Source organism: Eucalyptus grandis, chromosome 11 (assembly GCF_016545825.1).
Source record: "Eucalyptus grandis isolate ANBG69807.140 chromosome 11, ASM1654582v1, whole genome shotgun sequence".
In the NCBI taxonomy this organism is placed as follows: domain Eukaryota; kingdom Viridiplantae; phylum Streptophyta; class Magnoliopsida; order Myrtales; family Myrtaceae; genus Eucalyptus; species Eucalyptus grandis.
Genome location: NC_052622.1, coordinates 34,351,362 through 34,367,417, shown reverse-complemented (window position 1 = coordinate 34,367,417; position 16,056 = coordinate 34,351,362). Strand labels below are relative to the sequence as shown.

At 44.8% G+C, this 16,056-nt stretch overlaps 4 protein-coding genes across 5 annotated transcripts; 2 read left to right on the top strand and 2 right to left on the bottom strand.

Moving 5' to 3' along the window:
• Positions 1-56: 56 nt before the first annotated feature.
• LOC104426232 (60S ribosomal protein L27a-3) lies at positions 57-950 on the bottom strand. Its single transcript, XM_010039221.3, has one exon. It carries the CDS (start codon positions 857-859, stop codon positions 419-421), a length of 441 nt encoding a protein of 146 aa, XP_010037523.1. The 5' UTR covers positions 860-950; the 3' UTR covers positions 57-418.
• A 2,412-nt stretch (positions 951-3,362) lies between these two features.
• LOC104426231 (U-box domain-containing protein 52) lies at positions 3,363-5,456 on the bottom strand. Its single transcript, XM_010039220.3, has 4 exons — positions 4,917-5,456; positions 4,065-4,183; positions 3,856-3,974; positions 3,363-3,745 (listed from the first exon to the last, which is right to left on the bottom strand). Exons 1-4 carry the CDS (start codon positions 5,179-5,181, stop codon positions 3,523-3,525), a joined length of 726 nt encoding a protein of 241 aa, XP_010037522.2. The 5' UTR covers positions 5,182-5,456; the 3' UTR covers positions 3,363-3,522.
• Positions 5,457-9,197: 3,741 nt separating this feature from the next.
• On the top strand, positions 9,198-12,384 carry LOC104426230 (ferric reduction oxidase 8, mitochondrial). Of its 2 annotated transcripts, none has more exons than XM_010039219.3 (8): positions 9,198-9,410; positions 9,643-9,736; positions 9,830-10,015; positions 10,094-10,331; positions 10,430-10,757; positions 10,857-11,115; positions 11,217-11,923; positions 12,052-12,384. In XM_010039219.3, the coding sequence occupies exons 1-8, from the start codon at positions 9,245-9,247 to the stop codon at positions 12,222-12,224; spliced, it is 2,151 nt and encodes a 716-aa protein (XP_010037521.2). In that variant the 5' UTR covers positions 9,198-9,244; the 3' UTR covers positions 12,225-12,384. The 2 variants fall into 2 exon arrangements, with proteins under 2 accessions (XP_010037521.2, XP_010037520.2); XM_010039218.3 differs by having other exon boundaries at positions 9,827-10,015.
• A 1,970-nt stretch (positions 12,385-14,354) lies between these two features.
• On the top strand, positions 14,355-15,473 carry LOC104426229. The gene is made up of 2 exons (XM_010039216.3): positions 14,355-14,655; positions 14,769-15,473. The coding sequence occupies exons 1-2, from the start codon at positions 14,496-14,498 to the stop codon at positions 15,191-15,193; spliced, it is 585 nt and encodes a 194-aa protein (XP_010037518.2). The 5' UTR covers positions 14,355-14,495; the 3' UTR covers positions 15,194-15,473.
• The last annotated feature ends 583 nt before the right edge of the window (positions 15,474-16,056 follow it).

Sequence of the window (16,056 nt, the reverse complement as noted above, 5' to 3'; positions counted from 1 at the left end):
CATCCATAATTTTCATAAAATGCCAAATTACTTCAATCATCCACAATAGGCATTATGCACCGGCTTTTCTCTCATATAATGGCGGATTTCACAGAAGTGAAGTTCACACACCAGGCGAGATGGCGGCCCGGATTTTCCTAATAATTCCTCAAAAGACAGACAATAACAACGAAGTAAAACTTGAAACACCCACGAATCGGAAAAAAGTTCACTATTTGCCTCCATAAAACAGATCAAACCATTGACCAAGAAAGACACCATGCTCAACATTTATCAGCATTCGACGAGCAATGCGACAATAACGCCCCATTCCCATCCGATACAACTTTCCCCCCAAAAATAAAAACGACACAACTTCAGTAAACAAAACCGACAAAATTAGAACTAAAAGAAGAAAAAGGAACGAACTTTGATTCACCTAAGCAGTGAGCACGACGGCACCTCCGGCCTCCTTGATCTTCTTCTCCGCGATCTTCGAGATCAGCTTGGCCTTCACCACGACCGGCTGCTTCTCGGGCAACACCCCCTTGCCCAGGACCTTGAAGAAGCCGTACTGGGTCACGTCGATCACGGGCACGCTGTCCTTCGAGGCCTTGTCCTTGGCATCCTGGGGGACGAGGGACCAGAGCTTCTCGACGTTGACGATGGGGCAGTAGAACTTGTTGCGGAGCTTGTGGAAGTACCGCATGCCGACCTTCCCGAAGTAGCCCGGGTGGTACTTGTCGAAGAGGATGCGGTGGTGGTGCATCCCGCCGGCGTTCCCGCGGCCGCCGGGGTGCTTGCGGTGCTTCCCGATGCGGCCGTGCCCGGCGCTCACGTGGCCGCGCTTCTTCCGGTTCTTCTTGAATCGGGTCGTCATCTCGCCGGAGAAGGAAGAGGAGGTCGGCGGCCGAGAGGGGCGGCGGTGCGGGTGGGCGCGGCGGTGTGGCGAGGAGAGAGGAACAAGAGAAGGGGGAGCTAGGGTTTTTGAGGAGGTCAAGGACTGGATTGAATCTGAATTTACCTTTTTGCCCTTGGAAGATTGATGGGCCTTGCATTATGTGATTGGGCTTGTGGAATTTCTCCAAATGATTGATTTATCTTGCGTTGGGCCCATATCTCATGCCCATTTTCTCTTAACAATCAATCAAAACGAATCACATCAAAAACGACCGACGACGGAATTGATTGAAAACGTTAATGTACTTGATTTCGCGTTTTTAAAGGTATATCATGCCCATTTTCTCTTAACATAACCAAATCACACCAATAACGATGACGAAAAGTTGACGTTGTCATCCGATGATTTTTTGTTCATTGAGTGTGATTGGTTTTGATGGTAACGAGGGGCCTAATGTACTTGATTTCGCTGTTGTTTGATTTTTAAAGGTATATCTCATGCCCATTTTCTCTTAACATAACCGAATCACACCAATAACGACCCGATGGAATTGATCGAAAAGTTGACGTTGTCATCCGATGATGAGTGTTTTGTTCATTGAGTGTGATTGGTTTTGATGGTAACGAGGGGCCTAATGTACTTGATTTCGCTGTTGTTTGATTTTTAAAGGTATATCCCCCCCCAAAAAAAAACAATGGTTCCGAATCAAACCGAAAGGGAAAGAAGGGTTTGCCAATTAGATTTTATTATCTTCCGTGGGAACAAGAAAAGAAAAATTGGGTGCATTTGTTTCGGAGATGATGAATGTTTTGAAAAATATTTTCTTAAAAATGATTGCTTGTATCATTTATAAAAACAAATAAAAAAAAATTCGATGAACATAAACATAAATTGTTGTCGATGATAGAATATCATTTTTCATTGATTAATTAATTCAAGCAATACGGATGGTTATTTTAAAAAAATCAAATTACTTATTCTTTGCAAAATAAATAGAGCCTAAGTTCCAATATGAAACTAATTGAGCTCCATGTTCATTGGGTTTTCAAAAGATCTCTTTTTGGGTCGATCTGTATGCTGTAGTACAGAGGAAGGCCTAACTCGTGCCTAAAACAATCGGCTTGAAAGTTGAAACCAAACTCTCTTTTGATGAGAGAAGAAAAGGCATGCGGACTGCTCCACTTTGGACCAAACTATAGCCATTTCCGACTACACAGGAAAGTTAGCATGTGAAGAAAGAGCACGTAACGATCTGTCCCATCAAAGGACAAATGAGGAATAAGGATGGAAAGGAAAAATTCTCTCTGCGATGAGGAAGACAAATGGAAAATGAAGACTAGTCCTCCGCCGCATCCGCTACCACGTTTGGTTGTACATGTCGCTGATCTGCATCTTTTTACCGTGCAAATCTCTTGCGGAACTTTGGGAAAAACCCACATAAAAAGAAGGGTCTTGAGAAATGGCCAAAGTGGTGCTTGAGAGAGAGAGAGAGAGAGAGAGAGAGAGAGATTCATGAAAATGTTGGAAATGCGGTTCTTTCATGTAGCTTTCAGAATCAGCTTTTGAAGATGAGAGGGAAAGGCAATTTCAAGGGCTGGAAACTGTTCCTCTCCCTCTGCCTCTCATCCAAAACCTTGTAGTCTTGTAGAACGCCTCCCTATCTCTCTCTCTCTCTCCCCCCCTTTCGAAAAAAAAAAAAGGCAAAAAAAATGGCTCGTCCTGCCTTGTGTATTTGTCGTCTTCAGCCTGATGCTGAACAGTACATCTAATGAACTTTTTCTTCAGATAGAGTAGTGGATTCTTAGACAGCCTCTTCTGTTCAAAACTAGAGGCTGTGCTGTTACGACTTTTCCTCTGGTATCTCATTGTATTACACTTGTATCTGAGTTTCGTTTTTGCTTTCTGTCGCAAGATGGCGACTATGTCTGCGACACCGTATTACTGTTGTTCATCTGCATTCCCCGTCTCATGCGCTGAGCCGATCAGTTATTTAGTGAAACATGTGCTTAGAAGTGTCCTTCCCTCGGCTTGCAGACCATTTTCTCGATGGCTCTAGCTTGGATTGGTGATCTTCATAATGCTATTTGTGTTTTGCTGTGTTCTTACGGCGATCCTTTCTAGTTCTGATATACGCTTGAATTTTCGGCCTACATGCTGCATGCAAATCTGGGCAAACTTCTAGTACAATGGACAACTTTTCAAGATTTTCAAAACAAATAAAGCGACAACGTGTTCATGACTACTTGCGTGTCTGCCTAATTTCATTGGCCAGCTTTCTTATTATTACAAATCTAGATCACCCTCACATATTTCCTACCCCAGGTAGTGAAGTTTTTGAATGAAACTATCTGATTTAATATCTGACGAGAAGACTGATAAACCAAGGCACTGGAATATGGTCAAGATTTTCCGCAGTTTAGTTTAGACCTGGTCAGGTTTTTTGGTTGTTTGAAGAAACACTGTAGTTCAAAACTCCTAAACATACTCCACCGAAGTGTGTATACGCAGTTGCATACAAGCTGAAAAGCTCCAAATATGTGTTTCTAATCATGAAATAGGTTACAACAACAGCGTCCTCCTGGGATTTTGGCAAGTAGATCAAATATACATGTCAATTTCTATCGTTAACGCAACTATGCTAATCAGTCGAACTTGCCTGAAAAGCACACGCACTCAAAGAAGTTCCTTTCAGAGTGGCGAGCAACTGCTTCTCCTGATGAGCTCAACACCTCGTGCGGACGGTTCAGCTCTCTCGCCCTCTCGTTGTCCGAGACCTTCTGGCCATTGTAAACAACGGTGACCTCACAATAATCTGGGGCATGCTTCTTCAGAAATTTTCCTTTTGCCAAATTCTTGGTCAATCGCCTTGAGATGGAAAATGTCAGCGCAATTAACTAATTGTTTGTAGTGAACTAAAAAATGAACCGAAAATCAAAATCCTTCTCAGATTCTCGGAAAATCAGCAATAATCCCACCTTGAGGAAGGGGCACGTTTGGTTCCAATAACTAGCTTGGTAATATTAACAACAGGAATTAGATCGAGGATAGCTTTTGCAATGTTTCGGTGCTCAATAAGCATCGTGTCCACAGTCACCTGTAATGTGCAATCTAAATTCAGTAGTCAGGACTTTGCAATGTGATAGCGCTGGTGGGATGAGATGACAATAAGAGTTCGGAGATATACTTTGGCATCAGCGCACAGGCGAATGTACTTCTGCAGAAGGTTCCTTCTCCTGTTACTCTCTTCATTGATGTAAACTCTCACCTGGTCTTGGCTCAGTTGGCTCCTCGATAATCTTCCAACTGAAATTCGGTTTAGATAATTCAAAGGAAAAAACTTGAGGAGGGGAAGCAAATTGATGTGATTCCAAAAAGAAAAAACAAGCAATATTCTGCCTAGCGTCGAATTGACCTGTATATTCAAAAGCAGCAAGCATTTACAATAGACAGACACAAGTAGCTTCGCATCAACGCTTTAATGAGTACAGAAACAGTTCCAACTGTCTAAGTGTCTGTCGATTCAACTGTTTGTTGGTCCAATTGGAATATGCTTTTGTTTCACCTGAAGGCCCAAAATTCCACAATGCCAGTCTTGGTTGCCCTTAAATCAGAACGACTTGGAATAAACATATGGTAAAACCTATGTCATAAATTTGAAGGGACTACGAGAAGCAACTCGTCTCTGTTTGAGAACTTTCCCTTCTTTCAAAATGATTGCTTTTCCTAAACGACCCATAAACGAGAAGATCAAACGAACTTTTATGTAGAGAAGCGACCAGAATTATCAACGACTTATCGTTTCTTCAAGTGCCTAAATTTTTCAGTTGATGAGATCATCAAGACCTTGGAACTTTGAGCGATTTTCATCCGCTTCGAAGGATGCCAACGAGGAAAAGATTCAACTTTTCTGGATGGTACCAAAAAAAGATTCAACTTTGAGAAAGAAAAACGACGACCCATCAGTGCTTAGAACAGAACACGACGCGGGTTAAGACTCAAAATCCCAAAACCAGCGGAATGTTCATCGGACGTTCACCTGGGGTGGGAATGTAAGCGACGGGGGGGAAGACATGAACGAGGAAGACGCGGGCGTGATGGGGAGCGACGTGGTGATCGAGGGCCCACTTGACGACGTCCATGTCGTCTTTCCCGACGGCCACATACACATCGTTGCTGCCGCCCACGTCCACGCTCCTGCTGTCCTCCCCGATCTCCACTATTTCCGGGGACACCATTGTTGTCGCGGCGGTGCAGTACTGCACCGTCTCGCCCTGCGAGTGATCACCATCTTCCACCTCCATCCCCTCTCCCTCCCTCCCTGTCTCTTTCTCTCTCTTAATGGACACTAAAGGAAAGGGGTAAAGACCCTCTCTCTCTCTCTCTCCGTCTTTTCTCTCTCAATGGACACTAAAGGAAAGGGGTAACGAAGAAGAAGAAGGGGGTTGAAAATAATGAAATGAGACGGGCGTGGACAACAATTAAAGAGGGTAGACTTTAGCGGGTTGGCGTCATACAAGGCAAGAGTCGTTGCTCTCAATGCGCACGAAAGGGGAGAGAGAGAGAGAGAGAGAGGGGAGGATGGTCAGAATCTCTTTTTGTCTTGGTTTTTGCAGGCTTTTGGTTGGTGCTGAATGGTAAAAACGAAAATGCGTAGACCCTTTCAGCTGGTGACTAGAATAGGCGTGGCCACAGTCCAAATAATTTTTTATTTGATCTTTTGTCTTCTCTTTAATATTTTTTTTCTTTGTCCAAAGTCTCTTCTACTAATTGAAAATTTTATATAGTTTGGTCTTGCTTCTTTGGTTTTTTTTTTTTTTCTGTCAGGCCAAGTGCTATCGTTCCTTTAGAAGCTTGACTTCTTATTTTTCCCCTTCTTTTAGTGCTTCTTTGATTTTTTCTGATCACCAAAATGCCTACCTAATAATTTGTCTTGTAAGTTTCTATTAGATTTGTTCGCCTGGGATAAGTTCAGAAAACCCACTAGACAATAGCGAATCAGACCTATAAAGAAAGAAAAAAAAAACATATGTGTTGCGCATGGTCAAACGAATTATTCAAAATGCAGGAACGACCGGCCTCTCATATTGGATGATATGAAATGCACAAGGACATGTGGAGTTTGATCCTACACTTGTTCGATCCCGAACTATTGATCAAGAAAAGTCGGATAATGTCTATTGAAAAGATACGATATTGACTGGCGCTATAGTTAGGCACATGCACGTGTATTTTCTGTACTGATGGGAATAAAGATGGCACCTCATACTCCACCCTACCTCAATGAACGATGTTGAGTTGCTTGCACTCCTACGTTTCCCCATCCTCATCAAAAAAACCATTTTTATGCGAAGGACTCCCAAAGTCAAAAAGGCAACACATTAATTGGATGGGCGGCCAATACCAGAACAGAGAAAAGGGGTTCGGTCCAATTTGTGAAAATCAGAAAGCATCCTTTGACTTTCTCAATGAAAATCAAAAAATTGTTACCCCCACGTACAAGTGTCACGGGTCGATAATTTTCTTGACCGCGGATTAACCCGTGCGACGCTTGGCAAATGGAATTCACTAGGCCAGCCTTCTTTCTATAGTTGTTCTAATGAACAATATGGCAAATAGTTCTTTTCATACGAGATCATACCATGTCTAGTTTGGCTCGGGCGTCTAGCTCATCGAGCGAGACAGTAACTCTCTTTAGGCTCAACAACTGATTTCAGCTTACTATGGCCTCATCAGGAGAACAACATCAATTTATAACTAATTTGTGCACAGGAGACTAACCTCGCCTTTAGGGCTCCTAAGCAATTTATCTTTCTATCCTAAAACTCTCAGCACCAACCTTCCTGACACCACTCCCACGGACTAGTTGTGTTCATCATCTCTGCGCTCTCGCTCTTCACTCGATAACCCCAAACTTCACTCCCAATGGTTCACAAGTACGGGAGAATCACGGACCGTGTCACAAGGTTGTAGGAAAAAGGCATAATGAAATAAATGAGGAATTCATCAAAAAATTAAAATACCTGCTTTAACCTTTCACAAAAGTTGCATGTCTAACTCGATGGATGGAATCCTAATGGAATTACTCTTTTGGAATTGTTGAGATTTCGCTGTTTGCCCCTCAACTTTCTGAAATCGGTGGCAATTTGCCCTTTGCCGTTGACTCCGACCAATTTTTTGTCACTTTCTCACCATGAGACCACATGTAGTTAGTTGTGGAAGGTAAATTGGTCATATAAGATGTATATATACATGAAAAAATATAAAAGGACTACTCAAGAATATATTTTAGACCTATATATCCATATGCATTTGATGTTGACTCCGGTCATACTCTAACCAAAACTTTAGTCACATGCTCTCACATGCATTATATTTCTAAAAGCCTCTTCTATGCTTTTATATGTATATTCTTATATGATGAATTTATCTTGTGTGGTAGGAGCTCCAAGCAAAATTTACCTTGAGTGAATGCCAGGGAACACATTACAACTGACTTCCCAAGTCTAGGGGGGTAAATTGCAAAAATCGAAACTTCAGGGGGCGATGTGCAACGACACTAAAACCCTGGGGGCGTTAGGCAATTTGCCCTAACTACTCGGTTGCAACCTTACCTTGTAAAATTCCGGCCCGAAGTGATTGCATGGCCATAGAATGTCTGGGACTTTTTGTGCAGGGGATAGAGGACGTGGCTGGACCAATTTAGAATCGGGCCATGTGATGGGCCTTTTTTCCTTTGTCCGTGGTAAACGGTGTCGCCCAATTCGGTTCGGGCCTTTGTTTTTGCTCGTCCCTTTTAGCCCTTGGTTCCATTTGAAGTTGGATGAAACTGGAACGACAAGTGCATGACAAATCATTGGTATGGACTTCTAGTTCTAGCTATGCAACTTATTACATCACCGCCGGAAATTCACCGGTGAAGGACTGTTCTTTCCTCACATGGGTTTGCAGTCATGACTTGGGGCCGCCCGAGGAGCATAGCACGCGTGGGACGGAAGACCGTCGTGTTTAGTGGAGATTAGTTGAGTATTCAGAGTCTTGATGATTCAATTACTTGCAACAAAGGTATGTAAATTGCAATCTCGGTAATTTGTATTCTAGAGTCTGAGGTATATGTCAAAGTTGAAGGATAATGTCTCGAATCCACTGGATGAATTCTGGTGATTTGAATTCAATAGGAGTTGGAGACATTACTTTTTGTGAGTTTCCTGTTTATGGATTCCAATTTCCATCAATCTCAGTTGATTCTGAATGCTTTTCCAGCGGGAATGCACTGAACTCCTTTTTCTTTTTACAAAAACAAAAAAATTAATTCTCTGCTTTCTGCTTTCTGGTCAAAGCTTAACCTTGAGGATTTGGTTCTTAGAACCTACTGGTTGCATCAGTGGGACATGGTCACTCATCCAGTTTGTCTCCCTAAGTGCTAACTCCTAAGAATCCACATGGTTGCATTTTTGTGCCAGAAAAAATGAGTTTTCCTCTGATGAGAGAACAGAGAGTATACTCCAAAGTAAATGGATGCAACTTGATCTAGTGTCATCATCAGGTTCATACCACAAAATCTATTTGTTTTGTTCTCTTCTCTCTCTCTCTTTCTAGAAATCAGTTCTTGCCTTCTGATAAATGAACTGAAGCCCTTTTCTTCTGCTGTGGCCAAACAAATTCTGTTGTCGATGCATGTATCTCGACAAAATGTGAAAGCTTCTCAATATGATCTGGGTATGCAGGAAGCCATCTTGGTAACAGCAGCAAAAGCTAGTACCTTTCAATCCAATCATGTATTCATTTGAAATCTGTGTGCATACCTAATTTCTTGGGTTCCCACAATCCCAATCCAAAGAGGAGTTAAAAATCACGAGGAGAAATAAGAAAGATATGGGGAGGAGTAGTGGATGGCGGACCATTTAGTCCACTAAATAAGCATTGGACCACACCAAGACAGAGAGCAAGAGGCGTGAGCAATGTCACTGGACTGATCTCTCAATAGACAGGAATTGACGCAGATCCGACGCCTGTATCTAGGAAAACAGGAAACCTTTCTCCATCATCATCCTCCACCACAGTCGATCTCACGAGAGAACTGTCCCGCCTACTTTTTCTCCTCATTGGATCGATTTGGAACATGATGAAGGGTGAGAATATTAAGACGCAAGCGTTACCGTATAATACATATCTCAGAACTTTAGGATCACGGCACATTCTTCCAACTATGTCCGGAAGTGATAGGTCACTCTCGGGTCGTGGTGGGGCTAAGCCACAAATCATTATACCTGTATCATCCCGTGGAGGATGTCTCTATTTAGATTTTCGCTATATAAAGAGAGCCACGCACCATGCCTCGAGCGAACAGAGTAAGCCACTCAGAAGATGGGCATGATGGTGAGAGCAACAGTTCTCGCTCTCCTAAAGGCATCGATGATCTTGTTGTTCGCCGGTTGGGTCGCCCTCTGGATCCTCAAGCCCACGGAAATGTGGACGAAGAAATGGAAGGGAGCCGAAGAAAGTGCCGGCGGCACAGTTTTTGGCTATTACGGTATTACCCTACTGGCTTTTCAATCTAACCTAGAAGCTAGAGTCATAGCTGAAAGCAGCCTCTTCCACTTTACTACTGTAGTTCATAGGTTTCGATTTAAGGCACTTGGTTTGAAAATTGAAGCTGTATCAACCGTTTCTTACCAACAGCAGCACAAACAAAGATCGAGCCATATTGATGACGCATGTGAATCATTGTAGGAAGAGTAATTTTGTTTTCCCTCTATTTTCAGGTCTCAATTTTGCTGTCTACACCTTTCCTATCATTGCTCTTGCCATCATTGGATCCCTGTACCTAAACGATACAGCGAGCGGCGCAATAAGCAGGTGGTAAAAAGCTTAAGTTGGATGGTTAATTAATATCCGTTTACCGTATGGAGTGTCAAGCCTTGCTCTTTTCCTATTGATATTTGGCAGTAGGCAAAGGAAGACTTCGCTATCGTCTCTTTCGTATCCAATCATAGTGAACAGCCTCGTGGGAATCATATCAGTAGTAGAGATCCTGGCCATTCTTGTGTTCGTTATTTTTCTGGCCTGGACTTTCTACTGCCGCATCTCTAATGACTTCGAGAAGCTGACACCAGCTAAATCACTTAAACTTAGCATGTGAGTGTAAGCGATCGCTACTTAAACCAAGCGGTTATGTGCTTAAATATGTGCTAACTAATAATACCTTTATTTCAGATGGCAACTGAAGTACCTCAAAGTAGCAACTCGGTTTGGGCTACTGGCAGAAGCCTGCTTGGCTCTGCTTCTCTTGCCCATTTTGCGGGTCATGCCTGTGCTTCGCTTGCTAGGCATCCAGTTCGAAGCTTCTGTGAGATATCATACGTGGCTCGGCACCGGGATGATACTCTTTGCTACTTTTCACGGTGCAAGCACCTTGTTCATCTGGGGGGTCAGCCATGTAATCCAGGATGAGGTGATCTCAAATTTTCTTTCGACTCAGTTGAAATAACAGCACTATGCGCAACAAAAACAATTGAATTTCAATCACACTCGCTCTTTTCTAATAAGCAGGTGTGGAGATGGCAAAAGACAGGCCGAATATACCTCGCCGGAGAGATCACTCTTGTGTTGGGACTTGTTATTTGGATCACATCTCTTCCTTTTATCAGGAGAAAACAATTCGAAATCTTCTATTACACGCACCATTTGTACACACTGTTCATATTGTTTTACTTGTTTCATGCTGGGGATAGACACTTCTACGCGGTATTTTCTGGAATCTTTTTGTTTGGCCTGGACAAGCTGCTCAGGATCATACAATCAAGACCACACACTTACCTTCTTTCAGCGAAAGTCTTGCCTTGTGAAGCTCTCGAGCTTACCCTGCCAAAAGACCCGAGTAAATCCAACTTTGCTCTTGCTTAGCACTCCGAATGTTTGCACACCATCACAGTTTAAGTTTCTTTAAAGCAGGTTGTTAATTTATTACTACTTGCAGAACTGAAATACTCTCCGACAAGCGTGGTTTTTATGAACGTTCCGAGAATATCCAAACTCCAGTGGCATGCCTTCAGCATAACTTCCAGCTCCAACGTTCAGGAGGACACGATGTCATTGATGATCAAATGCGAAGGATGGTGGACAAATACTCTCTGTCGTATGATAACCGAGGAGCTAAGTTCAGATACTCATCAGACGAAGTGCATACCGGTGGCAATTGAAGGTCCATATGGGCCTTCCACTGTTGATTTCCTCAGGTTGGCTCAAAAGCCTTGGCAGTGATCTTCTCTATGTGCTAACTGCCAGCTACATGCTTACGAATTTCCCAAGTTCTCAAAGCGAAACATACTTTCTGCAGATATGACAGTATGCTCCTGATAGCCGGGGGAAGCGGGATAACGCCGTTTCTGAGCATTTTGCAGGAGATTGTGTCGGCCAAAGGAAGCAGCCGATACAAATTCCCTGAAAATATACAACTCATTCACGCGATAAAGAGATCTCAAGACATGTCTTTGTTGAGCTCGATTTCGCATATACTTCGCAAACAGGCCTTGGGGAAATTGCATCTGAAACTGAAGGTTTACGTGACCCGGGAGGAGCAGCCAGATGCACCCGCAAGAATCCTTCAAGATGTACTATCTCAAGGGCAAATTGTACATTTCGATGCGAAAGCCACAAGTTATGCGATCCACGGGTTCGTTAAGCCGACCGTAACAGCTGCAATACTTGGAATCGCATTGATTCTGTTCTTTGTTCTTCTCATATGTTTCAACCACATTTTCATACCGTCGGAAAAGAAAGCCAGCACCCTCAAGACTAAGGGTGCGGACAGCAAAACCAAAACCCCGTCTTCGGTGGTTGATCTTATTCTCCTTTCTTGTTTCGTCATATCTGTTATAGTCAGCATGACCGTGGCGCTTATGCTGAGATGGAGAAGAATTAAGAAAGCAGTTCCTTTGACGTCTCCCAAAAAAGCGGGTGGTTTCACAGAGCCAAGTTCGGCGGAGCCACACGACCCTCTTCAAGAACATGAAGTTCATTATGGAGGCAGGCCTAATTTCCAAGGTAACCTTTTCAGATTCATGCACTGGTATCTCCTTGCTTCTTGATGACGGACCTATTTCCATTTGATTAAGGACCTTAAAACTCGGAACGACTGTGTGCCTTAACCTCGGAATCATTAACTTCGACAGATATCTTTGCCAAGTATCCAAACGAAGCCGGAGGATCCGATATCGGAGTCCTGGTGTGCGGTCCCGAATTGATGAAAGAGTCGGTAGCCAAGTCATTGCAGCAGACCAGTCAAGGCAGCAGCGCTAAAGGGAGATCCAAATTCACTTTCCATTCCCTCAACTTCACACTCTAATCAAAAGCTTGAAAAAATTGAGACCTGCAGTTCGTAAGAACATTGTAATGTAAGTGTAGGGTTTAGCTTAGTGTTCCAGCTTGTACAGATGTGTTGATTATCATCTTAACTTGTATGAGTGCATAAAGAGAAGAACCAACTTCTCAAGTTCATTTCCATCTATCGGCCTCTCGAGCTTTAACTTCGACAACACAAGCTGACCGGCATCCCTGTTACACTAACCAAGAACCAATCGACTCCGGCTTGCTCTGCACTTCGCAGCCTCATCGGGAATCCCCGGTCAGGATCAGATCTCGTCTCGTGACTAAACACATCTCTTGTCAGACGGGTTTGATTAATGTTGGTCATAAAAAAATTGTCGAGAATCCTATCATCTCATCTTGTCGCCCAGAAAGTGGGAGCCGAGGGAGGATCCACCAGGACCAGAAATGCCTCGGGAGCGGCCGGGGACCACGCAGTTCTCATTCCAATTGAATCCACTAGCGTGAACCACCGAGAAGTCGAATCGGAATATCAAGGGATTCACGTCATGTCGATCCGATAAATGACAGGCGCCATTCCCGTCCTCTTCGTCATCCTTAACCTGGGCCATACGTGAGGAATCTGCCCATTCATCCTCCGTTTCTCGGGTAAAAGGAAAGAGACGTCAGATTTGAGTTCTGCAGCAAGCCAGTGGCCCCCGATGTCCGGATGAGGCTCGTCCGTCCTATGCATTTAGGCACTAGCCTCGATGCACACCCAACCAAGGAAGTAGAATCTCAGGTACGGTCCAACTGACGCCCCGGACAGGCCTCCACGTGTCCCCCATACCTCGTTCATTCGTCCACGTACGCGCCCCGAAAATGTCGACCAGTCCTCCCATTCGATCGCCCGAAGTCGGACGTTTCGGCGAAGCGTGTGGGCTTTCGAGGCTTCTTCGTCGACGATATATTTCTTTTTATTTTTCCAAAAGGAAGACTAAGACCTCCCAAATCAAACCTGAAAAAGTAAACAGTCTTCCGCAAAAGGTCGGCCGTCGCTCCTACGACAAAGCGAGCCGTCAATTCTCTTTGACGAAGCGCTTTTCGCAGCTCCGTGGGAAACTACAACGTCGACTAAGTCGCCGAAACCGACTGAACATTACTACGCGATAAAAAAATAATATGTCAAAAAGCACCCCCGTCATGCTGTCGGGCCATCCAGTTACGCGATTCCTACGATTTCACAACACGGGACCTCCATATCAATATCTCGAAAATTATACGTTCGTGTATTTCACATATGTGCAGCGGGGTACGTGTAAACACGACACGACATAAAAGAATTTCCCGTCCGTTTGCTTTTCCAATACGAGAATTTCAAACCCCCAACAGCACGCGATTACTTTTCCAGAAATTTCATTCTCACTCGACGCATGTGTTTCCTTTTGAGGAGGGGACCCATGATTCCTTCCGCCATTGCGGGCGCACCTAAAATCCCGCAACTACGTCTTAGGTAATGGTTGTTCGCCAATCTAGAATATGCCTTATATATGTTTAACTTTTCTTTTCTTTTTTTTACGGATTTCGCCATGATCGAGACATGAAATTTCCGCGCCAAGAATCGGGAACCTCCTCAAAGAATGCGAACTCCATTGACGAACTTGTTTAGCGGGACTTCGGGACCTATATATTTTTATGTTTTTTTTGCATACCTTCTGTGTTTTAATGTGATAATAAGAAATTACGGAGAGAGAAAAAGAAAAAAACACGTCACCAAGCTTTTTTTTTTTTAAATAATTCCGAAAATGTACGTATGATATATATATTTAATTTATATGTATATATTATCGGGCAAAGGAGTCGGCCGCCACTGAACCGATGCCTCGGCTTCGGCTTCAAGGGTTCTAGTGCCACTTGGCCACGTCAGTGTGGGGGCCGGGTGTGGGGCCCGCCCACTGGCCTCCCATTCCTAACATTCGACCAAAACCTCCGAATATCCGAATATCGCCAAAAACAAAAACGTAAAAAGCCCGTTCCGTTTCTTCGGTTGAACCCGCGTGGAGTCCCACCCGACTCCGAACCTATCCCCCGAAGCAAAAGAAAATTACCAATCCCAACCCCAACGCGCAACTCCCCGACTATAAATACCCCCGTCGACTCGTCCCTCTGGTTTGAAGCCCTAAGCCAGCTCCCTCCCTCCCTCCCTCCCTCCCCGGACTCCTCGAGTTCGAATCTCCGCCGCCCTCCGCGATCCGATTCCAAATCGTCGTCTTCCTCCTCCACCACCTTGAATTTACACTGCTGCAAAAAGATGGTGACAGAACCTTCGGATTCGAGCAAGACGTCGAGCACTCTGAAGTTCCTCTGCAGCTACGGCGGCAAGATCGCGCTCCGCAAGTCCGACGGCGAGCTCCGCTACGTCGGCGGCTTCACCCGGATCCTCTCCGTCGACCGCTCCACATCCTACGCAGGTTGGTTCGTTCGCCTCGCTTCCCGTTCGTCTGTCGTGGAGAGACTCCGGTCGGTTTTTTTTTTATTCATGGAGGAATTGGTGTTGACGTGTTGGTTGCTGTTCTGGTTGCAGAGCTGATGGTGAAGCTGATGGAGTTCTGCGGGTTCTCCGTCGCGCTGAGGTGCGCGCTGCCGGACGGCGACCTGGAGACTCTGATCTCCGTGAAGTCCGACGAGGACCTGGCCAACTTGATCGCGGAGTACGACGGGGCTTCCCTCGCCTCGCCTTCGCCCAAGAAGATCAGAGCCGTCCTGTCCCCGCCGGAGTCGCTCAAGGTCGTGTCCCCGCCCGCGTCATTCACGTCCAGCTTCGACCACTCCGCCCGCAGCTCCCCGACGCACGCGGCCGCCGCCGGTGGCCGCTGGCGCACCGGGAGCCGGTCCCCGCCGCTCCGTCATCGTCCCCAGGTCAGGGCGGGGGAGCTGCGAAGCTACCCCTGCTACCTCGAGCCGAGGAAGGTCTGGGCGGGCGGCCATTGCTGCAAGTACTGCCACTGAAACGGGAACGGGAACGGAAAGACCGAGAAGAATCTATGCAAGGCCCAAAAAAAGGGCAAAAAAAAAAAAAAAAAAAACAGAAAAACGACGACGATAAAATTAGAGAGGATTGCACCGTTTTTACAAAAATTTACAATCGGGAATGATAAGAGTGTGATTTGATGAGTCTGTACAGTATTCGTTCCCAAAGAATTTTATTTTCTTTGGCTCACCCCCCCAATTTTCTCACGCGCCATGGATGAAAAAAACACCCCCAAGTTCTCTGCATACGCAGACCAAATTCTCTGTGTCCAGCCACTTCGAGCGTTGCGTTGCGTGACGCGTGAATCCTTCCTTGATTTGGCAGTTCATGCGTACTTATTCCCGTCATTAATTTCGTGATTGCGATTTTTATTTACTTCGATTTGACTGCGTGTCATTGGTAGCTTGCTTGCTTGTTTATTTTTTTCCTTTTTAAGTGATTTCTGTATCGTAATTGATTCGCTTGCTTGTTTATTTTGTCCAATTTTGGGTGATTCTTCTGAATCGTAATTGATTTGGGTTGCCCTGTTTTTGATGTTTGTGTTGCAGGCCCTTGAAGGAAGAGAAGAATAATGCTGGGACACCCGAGGAGGGAAACGAAGAAGGTGGTGGGGGCCGGCGGTGGCACTTGTCCCGAAATTTCTGGGGCCGGGCAGGGAAGGTTGCTTTCTTTATCGTTCGAAAGGACCGTGGTGGGGGACGACGCGTGGTCAAAACGGCAACAAAAAAAAATTAAATCAATCAATCAATTTGATTAAGCCAAGAATGGAATATGCCTTAATGGGACTCGAATTTGGCCCTAAATAATGCAATGATTTGACGCCACCGCGGGCCAGGCGGAA

Coding starts and splice junctions, on each gene's coding strand:
- LOC104426231 (XM_010039220.3), bottom strand. CDS start 5,181: ATGGAGGTGGAAGATGGTGATCACTCGCAGGGCGAGACGGTGCAGTAC. Junction 3,975..4,064: donor GCCTGTGCGCTGATGCCAAA/GTATATCTCCGA, acceptor TGCACATTACAG/GTGACTGTGGACACGATGCT. Junction 3,746..3,855: donor AAACGTGCCCCTTCCTCAAG/GTGGGATTATTG, acceptor TTCCATCTCAAG/GCGATTGACCAAGAATTTGG.
- LOC104426232 (XM_010039221.3), bottom strand. CDS start 859: ATGACGACCCGATTCAAGAAGAACCGGAAGAAGCGCGGCCACGTGAGC.
- LOC104426229 (XM_010039216.3), top strand. CDS start 14,496: ATGGTGACAGAACCTTCGGATTCGAGCAAGACGTCGAGCACTCTGAAG. Junction 14,656..14,768: donor CCGCTCCACATCCTACGCAG/GTTGGTTCGTTC, acceptor TTCTGGTTGCAG/AGCTGATGGTGAAGCTGATG.
- LOC104426230 (XM_010039218.3), top strand. CDS start 9,245: ATGGGCATGATGGTGAGAGCAACAGTTCTCGCTCTCCTAAAGGCATCG. Junction 9,411..9,642: donor CACAGTTTTTGGCTATTACG/GTATTACCCTAC, acceptor CTCTATTTTCAG/GTCTCAATTTTGCTGTCTAC. Junction 9,737..9,826: donor GCGAGCGGCGCAATAAGCAG/GTGGTAAAAAGC, acceptor GATATTTGGCAG/TAGGCAAAGGAAGACTTCGC.